Source organism: Trifolium pratense, linkage group LG2 (assembly GCF_020283565.1).
Source record: "Trifolium pratense cultivar HEN17-A07 linkage group LG2, ARS_RC_1.1, whole genome shotgun sequence".
NCBI classification, from domain to species: domain Eukaryota; kingdom Viridiplantae; phylum Streptophyta; class Magnoliopsida; order Fabales; family Fabaceae; genus Trifolium; species Trifolium pratense.
This window is the reverse complement of record NC_060060.1, coordinates 4,833,380-4,848,316: the sequence shown is the minus strand read 5'-3', so window position 1 is coordinate 4,848,316 and position 14,937 is coordinate 4,833,380. Positions and strand designations below refer to the sequence as shown.

At 31.6% G+C, this 14,937-nt stretch overlaps 1 protein-coding gene across 1 annotated transcript; it reads left to right on the top strand.

Moving 5' to 3' along the window:
* The first annotated feature begins 10,211 nt into the window (after positions 1 to 10,211).
* LOC123904015 lies at positions 10,212 to 11,372 on the top strand. The gene is made up of 2 exons (XM_045953715.1): positions 10,212 to 10,493; positions 11,196 to 11,372. The coding sequence occupies exons 1-2, from the start codon at positions 10,212 to 10,214 to the stop codon at positions 11,370 to 11,372; spliced, it is 459 nt and encodes a 152-aa protein (XP_045809671.1).
* Positions 11,373 to 14,937: the final 3,565 nt, after the last annotated feature.

Sequence of the window (14,937 nt, the reverse complement as noted above, 5' to 3'; positions counted from 1 at the left end):
TTTAGTAAAAAAGTGTGGGAATCAGTTTCTAGATGGTTAGAAAAGAGTTTACCAACATGTGTAAAAGATTGGAATCACTTCTTGTTGTTTGGTGAAATGGTTAATTCAAAAAAAGGCACACGGATTAGACACTTGATTTGGTTAGCCACTACTTGGTGTATTTGGATGTATAAAAATAATGTGGTTTTCAATGGAGTTATACCGAATGCTTGTCTTTGTTGGATGACATCAAATTTATTTATTGGGTGGTTTAATTAGTGGTTGGTCTGGTCGCAATTCTTTTTCATCTTTTTCTGATTGATGTCATAATCCCCTAGTTTGTATGTGAAACATATTATAAGTTGTTTTGAGTTATAAGGGATTGAGTACCCCTTGTACTCCCTTATAATATATATTGCTTATAAATTTTTTTTATTAAAAACACTAATATATAAAAAAAAAAATCCAAAAAAACAGTATTGAAAATCAGTGTCCTCCTTTGATACTGTTTGGTCCTTTGATACTGTTTGAAAAACAGTATTGAAAACCTTGCAAGCATTGAAGCCATTTCTTTTATTCTTTCCCTTGGGGAAGTTGTCACAACAAACTTGCCCAGTTTCATGAAATTTCAAATGGAGATGCATAGTTTGCACAACTCCTCCAAAGAGTCCATGAACACATACAGGAACGTAACTCTTATTCTGGTAGTTCGTATTTCTTGAGTTTTTGCAGTGGCAATGCAATTTTCTTCTTCGTCTAGGACCAGGGACGGACACACTAAGGGGCTATGTGTGGCTAAAGCCATACCAGATTTTCATTTTTTTTTATAAAAATATATGCAGTGAAAGAGAAAAATTATGTGAGTAGTTATCGTGTGGAATTGGTTAGCCCAACCGTCGGTACAAGTTGGATACAACCTTTTTCATATTTATTCAATGGATTTGGTCTTTACTATATTATTATTCATCAAATACATCATTTATTGTTTTAGGACAGATCTTTTGGTAAAATTCGAGTTCGATTCCTAGTGGGAACAATTCTTAGCCAAATTTTTCTAACCTCGCGGCCGGACTCTGTATTATCGGACTCCCTTCGCCCGGAAATCAGAGGACTAATGTCAAAAAAAATATATTATTTATTCAATTAGTTTAAAAAGTGAATATTTGATTATAATTAAAGTAGGAGAAAGTAGTTTCTTAAAAAAAAATACAATTTTTAGTCGTAACGAAAATAATTGTACCACTTTAATTCTTATGTTCGAGAGGACACAAATTTTGCAAATTTAAAAGGACTTTTAGATCTTTGTGCAAAACTTGTGGAAACAAATAAGTGCAACACATATGATTTGGTTTATAAGCTTTTGAAATTGGCTTTAGTCTTGCCAGTAACAATTTTTTTTCTTCTAAAATGACAAGTAATTTGAAACGGAAGGAATATATATTTGTTTACTATTCAAAAAAGAGAGGTAAAATATGCAATTTTATGAAGAGCGGTTAGTGAAGAATGTGAGAGAGAAAAAAAAATTGAAAATTTTGGAACCTATTAGATAAGTTCCAAAATTGTTCAATTTCAGATTCTACAATTCAAAGCCCTCTTGAGCATAATTTGGTCAGAGTGGAGGGCTATAGGCAATATGGGAGGGCCTAAAGAGAGATCGAAGGAAGAGATATTGTTAGGTGTTGCCTTTTAGCACATCATGTGCATGGGTAATACTTCTTTAATAAAAAAATTCATGCTTCCAATTTTATTTTTTTTATCATGTTCTTCTTTTAATTATTGTTAGAGACTGTTGAGAAAGCAATTCAATCCCTCCAATGCTGCAACAGATGTTGGAGCATCTATCACCACATTTGTCTTCACTGTTTGTATTGAGTTTGTTACTTGCTTTGCAAGTTAGTATTTGATGTTAGTTAGTTGTAACAGTTAGTTATAACTACTTTGTGTATTGTTGATTAGTTGCTAACTAACTATGTCAGTTAGAGTTAGTTAGCTTGTTTGTTAAGTAATTGTACAATTTGTAACTCTATAAATTGTACCAAAGTCAATAATAAAATCAATGCTTTTGATAATCTCTTTCTCTCATCTCTATCACCCTCTTCCACTCTAACAAGTGGTATCAGTTAGCCTTTAGGTTTTCGATCAATTCCATTCCCTTTACACAGTAATTCGTTCTCTCTTGTTTCATTGTTCATTGATTCATCACGATGAACAATAACAGTAATTCTTTGCCTGCAAATCTTCCGATTCTAGATGGAAAGAATTGGGATCAATGGTGTGTGAAGATGAATGTCATCTTTACCTATCAAGAAGTTGAAGAAATCATCAGTACTGGGTTTGAGCCTCTTGCAGCAAATGCGACTGAAGCTCAACAAACGGCTTTCAGAGAAGTGAAGAAAAAAGATAGTAAGGCTCTGTTCTTGATTCATCAATGTGTAGATTCATCGAATTTTGAGAAGATTTCTGGTGCTAGAACAGCTAAGGCAGCTTGGGATATACTCAGTAATGCTCATGGTGGTGGAGATAAAGTCAAGAAAGTGAAGCTTCAACACCTTCGAAGGCAATATGAATTGCTAGGCATGATGGATAAGGAATCCATTGGTGAGTATTTTACTAGACTGCAGACTTTGGTTAATTCAATGAAAAACTATGGTGAAACTGTATCTGATCAGCAAGTAATTGAGAAGGTTCTCAGAACATTAAACCCTCAATTCGATCACATAGTGGTAGCAATTGAAGAATCCAAAGATCTTTCCACAATGACTGTGAATGAACTGCACAGTTCACTTGAGGCACATGAACAGAGGCTTCAAGAAAGGAAAGAAAGGAAAGATAACAAGGCAAATCAAGATCAGGCTTTGTATGCAAAGAATGGAGGTTCTTGGAACAAGAATGGTAAGGGAAAGAATAAATGGAATAAGAATAAGGGAAAGAGTGATGGCAGTCATGATCAGAATCATCATAATGGTGAGGAGGATCAATCTGAATCTTCAAAGCATAAAACCAAGAATGGTGGAAAGAAAGGTGATAAGAGCAAGATTCAATGTTATAGTTGTGATAAGTGGGGTCATTATGCTTCTGAGTGCAGAAGCAAGGGAAAGAAGAAGCAAGAGAATGAGGCAAATCATGCAAGACACAATGATTCAGATTCAGATGGTGTTTTGATGATGGTGACTTCAAATTCAGAGAAAGATACCTCAAAGCTATGGTACCTTGACACTGGATGCTCCAATCACATGACAGGTCATAGAGATTGGTTATTGGAATTTGATGAAAACTTCAAAAGCAAAGTGAAGTTTGCAGATGACAGCACTGTATCAGTAGAAGGCAAAGGCAAAGTGATGGTTCAGAGGAAGAATGGTAATCACACTTTTGTCACTGATGTGCTGTATGTACCATCTATGAAGCACAACCTGTTGAGCCTTGGACAGTTACTTGAGAAAGGGTTCAATTATTCCACAAAAGATCACAGCATTGAAGTATTTGACCCTAAGAACAAGTTGATTCTGAAAGCTCCATTGTCAAAGAATAGAACATTCAGAGTAAATCTTCAAGCTTCTGCATTTCAGTGTTTTTCAAGTTTGATCACTGAAGATGAGAAATGGCTGTGGCATTACAGGTATGGACATTTGAACTTTAAAAGTTTGAATCACTTGTGTAATAAGAAGATGGTTGTAGGGTTACCACTGATTCACACACCAGAGAAGTTGTGTGAAGGTTGCTTTGTAAGCAAGCAACCCAGGAATTCATTTAAGAGTTCAGTGTACTCTAGGTCAAAACAACCACTTGATGTAGTCCATTCTGATGTGTGTGGACCAATTGAAGTTCCAACTCTAGGAGGTAGCAGATACTTTATGACTTGTGTTGATGAATTCACCAGAAAAGTCTGGATTTATCTGCTGAAAGAAAAGAGTGAAGTATTTTCAATGTTCAAGAATTTCTGTGTACTAGCTGAAAGACAAAGTGAAAATAAGCTAAAGGTACTCAGAACTGATGGAGGTGGAGAGTACAATTCTAAGGAATTTCAAACTTACTGTACTCAGAAAGGTATCACTCATGAGGTAACAGCTCCCTACACACCTCAACATAATGGTTTAGCAGAAAGAAGGAATAGAACTCTGGTCAATATGGCTAGATGTATGTTGAAGGGTAAAGGTTTACCAAAGTGCTATTGGGGTGAAGCTGTCAACACTGCAGCATATGTGTTGAACAGGTGTCCTACAAAGAGATTGAAGGATAACACACCAGAGGAATTATGGACAGGTCACAAACCAAGTGTGAAACACTTGAGAATCTTTGGTTCACTGTGTTACAGACATATTCCAGATGAGAAAAGAAGAAAGCTAGATGATAAAAGTGAAAAGCTGATTTTCATTGGATATGATGCTACAGGTGCCTACAGAATGTATAATCCCAACAATAAGAAAGTTGTGATTAGCAGAGATGTGATTGTTGATGAAAAATCACAATGGAAATGGAGCTCAGAAGCAAACAAACAAGTCACAATGCAACTGGAAGATGGAGTGAATGATGCTGCAATCACACATCAACCAGTAGATAATCAAAATCAGGGCACACATCATGAAGAAGATATGCATACATCAAGTGATGATGATGATAGAATTCAACTATCATCAGTGCCTGCTCAAGCTCCAAGGAGATCAACTAGAAACAAATTTCCCTCTGTCAGGCTTAATGATCATGAAATCACCTCAGATAGTGCAGTGAATGAAGATGGTGACTTGGTACACTTAGCATTCATGGCAGATGCTGAGCCAATTAACTGGAAAGAAGCTGTAGTAAGTTCAAAGTGGAATGCAGCAATGAAAGAAGAACTCCATTCAATTGAAAAGAATCACACATGGAAATTGGTTGAGCTACCTCCACAGAAAAAAGCTATTAGTGTGAAATGGGTGTTCAAATTGAAAAAGGATCCAGATGGCAAGATAGTGAAACACAAGGCAAGGTTGGTTGCAAGAGGATTTCTTCAGCAAGAAGGAATTGATTACACTGAGGTGTATGCACCAGTAGCAAGAATGGAAACTATCAGGTTAGTGATTGCAATAGCCAGTTCATACAATTGGTCACTATACCATATGGATGTAAAATCTGCTTTTCTCAATGGTCCATTGGAAGAAGAGGTTTATGTACTGCAACCACCTGGGTTTGAACTTGCATCAGAAAAGAACAAAGTGTATAAGCTTAACAAAGCTTTATATGGCCTTAAACAAGCTCCAAGAGCTTGGAATAAAAGGATTGATGAATTTCTGCAAAAGGAAGGTTTTGTGAAGTGCACTGTTGAATTTGGTGTATACATGAAGGGAAGTGATATCTCAGATGCTATTGTCATTTGCCTGTATGTAGATGATTTGCTGATTACAGGTCACAGCACAACTAGCATTGAGAAATTCAAGGGGAGATTGAAAAGTGAGTTTGAGATGAGTGACTTAGGCAAACTCAATTACTTCCTTGGATTAGAATTTCACTATGCTTCAGATGGTATTGTATTGCATCAGAGAAAATACATTGAAGATGTATTAAAGAGATTTCAAATGGAGAATTGCAAAGCAGCTGAAACTCCAATGGATGCAAATTTGAAATTGTCAAAAAATGAAGATGAACAAGCAGTAGATGCTACTTTGTTCAAGCAGGTAGTTGGCAGCTTGAGGTTCATCTGCAATACAAGACCAGACATTAACTATGCAGTGGGCTCAGTGAGTAGGTTCATGAGTAAGCCTAAAACTTCTCACTTGATTGCAGCAAAAAGGATCCTAAGATACTTGAAGGGTACACAGGATTATGGTCTAGCTTTTCCAACAAGCAACAGTGAAACTCAAATTGAACTTGAAGGTTTCTCAGACTCTGACTGGTGTGGAGACAAAGATGATAGAAGGAGCACATCAGGTTACTGGTTCAGGTTCAGAAATTCACCTATCTCATGGTCTTCAAAGAAGCAGAACATAGTGGCATTATCTAGTTGTGAGGCTGAGTATGTAGCAGCAGCACAAGCAGCTTGTCAAGCAGTTTGGCTTGAATCCTTACTAGAAGAATTGAAGATCAACTATGTGAAGCCTATGAGATTGAATGTTGACAATAAATCTGCAATCAGCTTGGCAAAGAACCCCATTGCACATGGAAGGTCAAAGCACATTGAAACCAAGTATCACTTTCTAAGAGACCAAGTCAGCAAAGGCAAACTGAATGTGATGCATTGCAGGACAGAAATTCAAATTGCAGATATCCTTACCAAGCCACTGAGGGCTGATAGGTTCAAGGAGCTAAGGAGCATGTTAGGCGTTGTGAAGACAGAGAAATTGAATTGAAGGGGAGTGTTGAGAAAGCAATTCAATCCCTCCAATGCTGCAACAGATGTTGGAGCATCTATCACCACATTTGTCTTCACTGTTTGTATTGAGTTTGTTACTTGCTTTGCAAGTTAGTATTTGATGTTAGTTAGTTGTAACAGTTAGTTATAACTACTTTGTGTATTGTTGATTAGTTGCTAACTAACTATGTCAGTTAGAGTTAGTTAGCTTGTTTGTTAAGTAATTGTACAATTTGTAACTCTATAAATTGTACCAAAGTCAATAATAAAATCAATGCTTTTGATAATCTCTTTCTCTCATCTCTATCACCCTCTTCCACTCTAACAGAGACCATAATCTCCATATTCTAATTGTCCCACGAGTACTTAAGCACCTCACCCCTCGAAGAAAAAAAGTAATTTTTTCTTTGTGTTTTTAAAAATGATTTTTATAATAATTTGATTAAAATAGTAAAAGTTAATTCAAATTCATCTTTTTATAAATTACTTTTATTGTTAAATTTATAATATTCAAATATTTAAAGTTAAATATTCAACTATATGTATTAAAAATATTTTATAAGGCTTAAGATCCTATAAAAATAACTTGGAATATTATCTTTTATAAATATAAACATAATACTTGTAATATATATTCAGACTCATAGATAAATATGCATGTAAAAATGATGAATCATAAAAATTATTCTTAAAATATATCGTTAGAGAGTATAGTCAAATAAATTAATAAAGTATTATATAATCAAGTTGGTCAATAAACTTTCTTGGTTTTTTCAAAAAAAAAAAGTTAGTCAACAGACATAAAAAACATACTTAGGTATCGTTTGACCTGACTTTTTTTCCTCTTATTTAGAACTTATGCAAACAACTTATGCAAATTTTATATATTATTATAAGTTTGTCAAGGTAATTTATGATAAAATAGCTTATAAAATTACAATTTTCACTAGTGTGAACTTATAAAATAACATAAAACTTAATTTATATTGCATAAACTATTTGCATAATATCTTAAAACAATTAAGGTTTGCACATTAAGAATTTTTTAGTGCTGATTTTTTTTTAATGGCTTTCTAGTGCTTAATTTGTTTTCTGTGTTTTGTTTAGAGACATAGAACTACCATTCGATGTGTACTTGTTTTCTTTTAATGTCATTTTCATTTCCTATACTTCTTTGGTTGATAAGTTATTGTCATCCTTTAATCTTTGAGATCTTATTGGTCATGCTATATATAATTTCATTATCTAATGGGCTATAAATCAAACATCTTGTGTAGTTTCATGTGTTATTAAACTCGACCCTCTTTGCGATTTTATTTTCTTGTACTAAAATGAGTGTATTTTATAAATACTATTTTTTTCACACATTCAAAATATTGTTGGTTGTTTAATTATTATCGGATGGTTTAGATTTAATTTTGATATTTAAAAATATAAAATAAAAAGTAAAATATAATTCTTCTTAAATTGTCCGATCAAGATTCAATAATCACATATATATACTTTGAATGTGTGAATACAACAATAACAAAGGAGTTCAATTTCTGAAGTTGTGAGATATATTGTGTCGGATAATGTTAAAATAACTTGATTTTTTTTTTCTACACGAAAAGTATTTAGACATCAAAAAATAAATAAAATTAGAGATAAATTTGATAATTTAAGCACAAATAAAATTCAAGTATGTGTGTACAACTTTCTTTTAAGGAACTAAAATAACTTCAAATGAATCATTTTGGCTAACTTTTCATTAAATTAAATCACCAAGACATAAACTAATGTTGACCACTATTTTTTATTTTATTTTAGACTCTGACCACTATAAACTTTCATCTTTTTCTTTTTAATTGTCCGTATCTATCTTTTTATTTTATTTTTATTTTAGACTTTGACCACTATATATTTTATTTTAGATTTTAGGTTCATTGAATATTGTATATTCTGTATTTGATCTATAATATAACTTTCAGTCATTTTTATAAGAAATTAAACAATCAATATTTTAGGTTCGTTAAGTAAATTATGTATCTAGTCTATAATATAAACTAGATACATTAATTATTCAATGAACCTAAAAAATAAAATGTTTCTTATAAAAAGGATAAGATGGAGTATTATAGATCATATACATTAATAGATAAAAAATATAATTTAACTTATAAAGTGTCACGGAGGGAGTACTGTTTTATACTCCCTCCGTTCCAAAATGTAAGTAGTGACTTACATTTTGAAACGGAGGGAGTATTTAAGATAGATGTAGTAGTGTCGGCTTCATGAGACGCAAAACTATAAAAACAAATTTTCAAAACTGGCGAATGTTGTATAGTGACACTCGAAAGTTACGGATTAACCGACACTAATATCTAGTGACCGTCTCATGTGTGCTCATGAAATCGTTATGGTGAGAAGTTATGCGACAATCTCAACTGACTTAAAGCTTGTGCTAATATGCATGTAGCGTCAAATGTTTTCTATTTTTCGTGGATTTTAGTTGACGCTACAAATAAAACCGCACGGAACATCAAATTTGGAGGAACCAATAAAACCAAATTTACAGACCAAAAATAAATCCTATATACATGAGTAACATGACAATTCTTATTTGAGAATATATATGAATTACAAATTAAATCCTTAGAATAATAATATGCACGTTAGCGTATATTAAATATATGAATTTATTAATGTGTGATTTTTTTATTCTTTTTCCTAATAAGTAAAAAATTGACAAAATAGTTCACGAATTCCAGCTTAACCGGCAGAAATACCGAAATTGCTAGTGTCGGACGTCATTATCTGAGTTCGAACTTCAGTCATTCCACTTTGTGTGTTTGTGAATTTTCAACGACTTTGTCATTTCGTCTATCAACAACAACAAAAATTGACAAAATATATTACAAAAAAAGACAAATATTTGCATAATTAAAATTAATGATATTATATTACATATGTAAATAATTTAAATTTTCTTTTTCTTGGCATTGTCTATATAAGCGTATCCTCGAATTTACTTGAAGATAACAATTTTTCAGATCTAAGGATAGAGGGGCGAATTTTCGGTTACATTTTTATAAGCTAATAAATTTCAAGCTTTTTGTGAGGTTGCTAATTGCAATATCGTATAATTGTGCTTTCATTTTTCGATTACTTACTACTGTTGTACATTATGGTTTCCTGTTGATTATATATGTATATATTCTCTTTTTAATATTCGTAAAAGAATAACATGTTTGAAATTATGGTGGAATCTTGCGTATCGTGTAATAGATCATCGTTACCAAGTGAACTTCTACGAGACACACGACACCATTGCTCGTGGTTTCTTCAAGACCTTGCCGCCGCCATGTTGTTTTATTTTTGTCTAGATGTGGTTCGAATGTCTTAGATCTGATTCATGGTGGTCTAGTTTGTTTGGCTTGAAAGAGCTATTACACGTGTTGTGATTTGTCGCAGGGGATGTTAGTACATGAATTTGTCCGTATTAACAATCGGTTCATTCGTCATTTTTAAAAAGATCGATTTGAATTTATTTAGGCTCGTCTCTAATTTGATTTAATGCTTGCGGCCTTTTAGACATCACTTTGTTTTTCAATCTGGTTTTGTTCCCCATGTTGGGTTTGCGAGGTTGTTTTTTTGTGTGTATTTATCTGCTACACATTTGAGTTCATTAACCGGATTGTATTATGTTTTTATTTTTTACCATTTTTGTTAATCTTTGTTGTAATACCCTTTTTAGGGCTGATTCAATGGTTGTTTGGTTAGGTTTATGCCCTAACTCTTTGTACTTCTTTTTTTTATAATTTTTTTTTTTGCTTAAAAAAATCATATTCCTATTCTCACCATTTTGATCTTTTGTATAGATTACTTACTTTGTATTTCTTTTTGTGCAGAAACTACAATTAATCAAACGATGGACGCAAGAATCATAGGACATAAACGACAGAGGCATCCTGAGGAGAAGCAAATCCAAATCAAAAAGCATGAATCAAGCAGCACTCAGTATACCATCAATGCATTGCTAGTAAATGGTGTAACTGCAACTAGACATTTGGAGCGTAATATGCTTGAATCAATAGGTGTTCGAACAGAGTCTGCAATTGGTGCTCAAGAGGCAATGCAAGTTTTGTTGACTGGTGCTAAATTTGATTTCATTTTTGTTGATTTTGATTTGTCCAGTACCAGTGGACCTGAGGTACCAAAAAAATTATTTTCCCTTTTTTCCATTTTGCTAATCCCACATGTCACTTTTTAAACTAATTAGTAGTTAGTTGACCGAGGTAGCAAATTAAATAAAAAAAAAGTTAACCTCATATTGATGGTGGATCTTGGGGTCGACCAGATCAGAGAACTCCCAAGATTTAAAGACTACACAAAAAAAAAAAAATTATGCACTAACAACATCATATTGACGATATATATGAAATTTGCATCCTTTCTAGACCCGAGATGAATTATTATCAATTACACTGATTTTCATTAGCAATATAGTCACCTATTATCATACATGAGCAAAATACTCCTTTATCTCTCAATCAAATTCCTATGGTCGGCAACATGATAAATTTGACTCAACATAATCTAATTCGGAAAATGAGTTGTCAAATTTTTATTTAAGCAAACGTTGATAATTAATACAATCATTTAGTTAGACATAACTCAACCCACTTAAGTTGGTCTGATGGTATTGGCTTGAGACTTGAGAGTATGCTCCTCCTTAAGGTCTCAGGTTTGATTCTCTCAGGTGCTAATTTGGGTGAACTAATTCAACTTCTTCAAACGAAAAAAAATTTAGTTAGAAATAACTCATCTAATGTAATATTCTTAATTGCTTTCATAGTGATCACACAAACACACAAAATTCTACCACTAAAAGGGTTGTGCCTTATTTATGCAGTTTGTGAGACAGATGCGTGCAATGGGTGTACCAAGCAAGGTGGTGGGCATTTTAACAAACATCAATGATCATGATAAACAAATGTTTCATGAATCAGGAGCTAATGGCATCACCGAGAGACCGTTGACCCGAAAAAGCGTCAAATACATCATTGACCTCCTTCAATGCCTCATGTGATTTAATGTTGGATTGTTGTTATGAAGTATTATGTTTATGTTTGTAGGACATTGACTCTTTGAGTTCAAATAATAAATAAATGTATGGGATGACAAACAAATGTAGTTTATCTACAATATGCAATAAAAAACATTGCTAATAACATTGTTCATCTATCACCCTTATTCCAGCTTTCTTCATATTAGGGTAAGCTCATCTTCATCACCACCACCAATTTTCTTCCTCTGATTATCTAGGTTTATGTCATAATTACATGGCCTTGCCTTCAAGTAGTCGATGAACCAACCGTGGAAGCCAAAAACAAAGATAAACCACAAAAAACTTTTGTGGATGCTTTGAACAACGTTTGCGATATACATAACAGAAAGAGGAACGCCTGAAGTTGAAGAACAATGAACAACACGATCTCACCAGAGGAACCATTATGTTCTCCCAATAGCAGTTTCGTTAAATAAAAAAACGTATGACATTTTTATTTTGAGACAACTCACATAAACATGTCAAACTTGTCACATTCATTTCTTACTTCACTTCTTTTTCGTTGAATTAAATTCCCGAATTCAAAAATCTAATTTATTTTTATTTTGTAGAAAAATTAGATTTTTAAATTCGGGAATTCAAAAATCTAATTTTATTAGAATATATCTAATTTTTTGCAACAATGTCGTCGTGGTTTGAATTCACAAACTTAAAACAATAATTTATTCATCTCCATTGTAAGATGTGATGAATGAGCACATTATTATATTGTTCATCTTTAGTTGTAGAACAAGATCGGCTTAATTAGTAAAATAGTCCCTTAAAGATATTTTTGGTTTCACATTGGTCCCTTAAAGAAAAAAAGGTCCGAATAGGTCCCTTAAAGAAAAAAAAGTTCGAATAGGTCCCTTAAAGACATATCCGTTAATCAGTTTGGTCATTTCCGTCCATTTTTTCGAGGACCAAACTGATTAACGGAGATGTCTTTAAGGGACCAAACTGATTAACGGATATGTCATTAAGGGACCTATTGGAACCTTTTTTTCTTTAAGAGATCTATTTGGTCATTTTTTTCTTTAAGGGACCAATGTAAAACCAAAAATATCTTTAAGAAACCATTTTACTAATAACTCAACAAGATCTATTAGACTCTCATTCACTCCAAATTTCACGAGTGATTTTGCCCCTCTTTCTATATATCTCCTCCCCTCCATCCGTCGCACTATAATATATTATATATGTTTAATTATTTATGGATTTTGCTAATGAATGTTCTTGGAATACTCTTTAAGTATTCTATTTTTAAAAAATAAATTATTAAAAAAATTAAATACTATAATTTTCAATTCGTTTACTTTACGTATTTTTATAAAAATTATATAAAAAAAACTTATTATTTAAGGTCTTAAAAAGTGCCCGAAGACACTCGTTAATATTTGCCCTTATTTATTACTCAATTTGTCCCTTAATCGACATAATATTCTTTTAAACAAAGCCACAACTTTTGAATATATTTGATATTCATTTTCCAGTCCTGAATCTATTTTTTGTGTTTCGTTTAGGGACATGGACCTACCTTAGATGTGTACTTCTTGTTTCCTTTTAATGTCATTTTCATTTCCTATACTTCTTTGGTTGATAAGTTATTGTCATCCTTTAAAATTTGAGATCTTATTGGTCATGCTAGATATAATTTCATGCTCTTATAAGCTATAAATCAAACATGTGTTTGTTTTATCTTTAGTTTCAATGTTTTATTAGACTTTCACCTAGATTATGTTGAAATTTGTGTTCGAAAATACTACGATAAATTAAATAAGAAAAATATGAAATTGAACATGATGATAAGAGATCGTAGTTCAGTGGTAAGAGGTTAACTTTATAACTTCAAGTTGTCAAATTCGAATCTTGTGAGATAATTGTAAATGTCCATTAGTGCCATTTTTTTTTTGTACAGATCCATTAGTTAATAAAAATTCCCCTATTTAAAAAAAACACAACAAAAATATCATTAATTTCAAGATTATTATTACATTAATTTTCAAAACATTTTTAAAAAATCACAGTTACAAATATATATATTTCATAACTGTCTATTTTTTGTGGTGATATTTAATTTTCTATTTGAAGTATTTTAAAATGTGTCCTTAGGGCATATGTTAGCCTTTTCCTAATAATAATAATAATAATAATAATAATAATAATAATAATAATAATAATAATAATAATAATAATAATAATAATAATAATAATTCTATTATATATAAAAAAAAATCCAAGTTTGTCAAAAAAATATTCTAAGGGCTAAATATAATAATTCAATTTTTTGGTCAAATAATAATTCAATTTTTATTTTGAAAAAAAAAAATCATTCAATAAATTTTCTGTATTGATATTCAATACCTTGGTCAAAGTAAAATCAATGGACGAATACCTTTTTTGACAAATAGACATTAAAAATATGCCTTAAAAAAGTAGATATTAAAAATAATTTATCATAATAATAATTGTAATAATAAAAATGAAACATGATAACCTAAGATTAAGGTAATATAATACACATAAAATATTATTAAATTAAGAAATAAACATCAAACTAATAAAATGGAAGCTCGTTGTAGGTGTGTGAGAATATCTATGAATAAATAGGCACATGTGAACTCTAAAAAAAAAAGGCACATATGTGAATTTTTTCACTGACTCACAAAAAAGGATATCAAAACTTTGACCAACAAATATTCATGCGTTTGAATGGATAGATATATACAAGAGAAGAGGATCAAACCAAAAGATGTAAAACTATAACTCGGAAGGGCAAGTTTTTTTTTTTTTTTTTTTTTAAATTCATCAAAAAGAGTCGAAAACAACTCATTTAAATTGTATATAAGAGGATGCCAAACACTTTCTTTAATTGTGGGAGAGTGCCTTTGAAGGGTTTAGAATGTAAATATAAGAAGAAAATAAAACAAGGAAACGTAAAATTAGACCTTAAACTTTTGTAGGACATTCTTAATTAAATCTTTGAAATTATGAATATTTCGAAAATTAACCGACTCTATTAGACTATTACACAATCAAATTGGTCTTTAATTTTGCGTATGCTATATTTTTACTGTATGAACTATGCTCACACGAAACTTTAAGTCACTTATTCTACAGAGTCAAAATTGTTTTTAATATATAATTTCATAAATCTATTTAAGAGCGTCCTGTAAACTCTAGACTAAATTTTTTTTTTGGCATAAACTAAATATCATTTGAACGCAATTGTATAGAATATTCTCTTGAGCATTGTAGGATTCAAATAAGAGGAAAATTCTAATGTCACTGCATGTCCAAACCAAGATCGAACCCATAATATTATTTTTTTGGTACATCGAACCCTTAGTTAAGTTAAAAAAAGATAGGTGTCATCTTATATAAGCGTTCTTAGGTAAATTCGAGACGAAACTTATTTTTTAGCTTATGCAAACCGCTTATGTAATTTTTATATATTATATTATAAGTTTGTCAATGTAATTTTTGATAAAATAGCTTATAAAAATACAATTTTCACTAGTATCAACTTATAAAATAACATACTCTC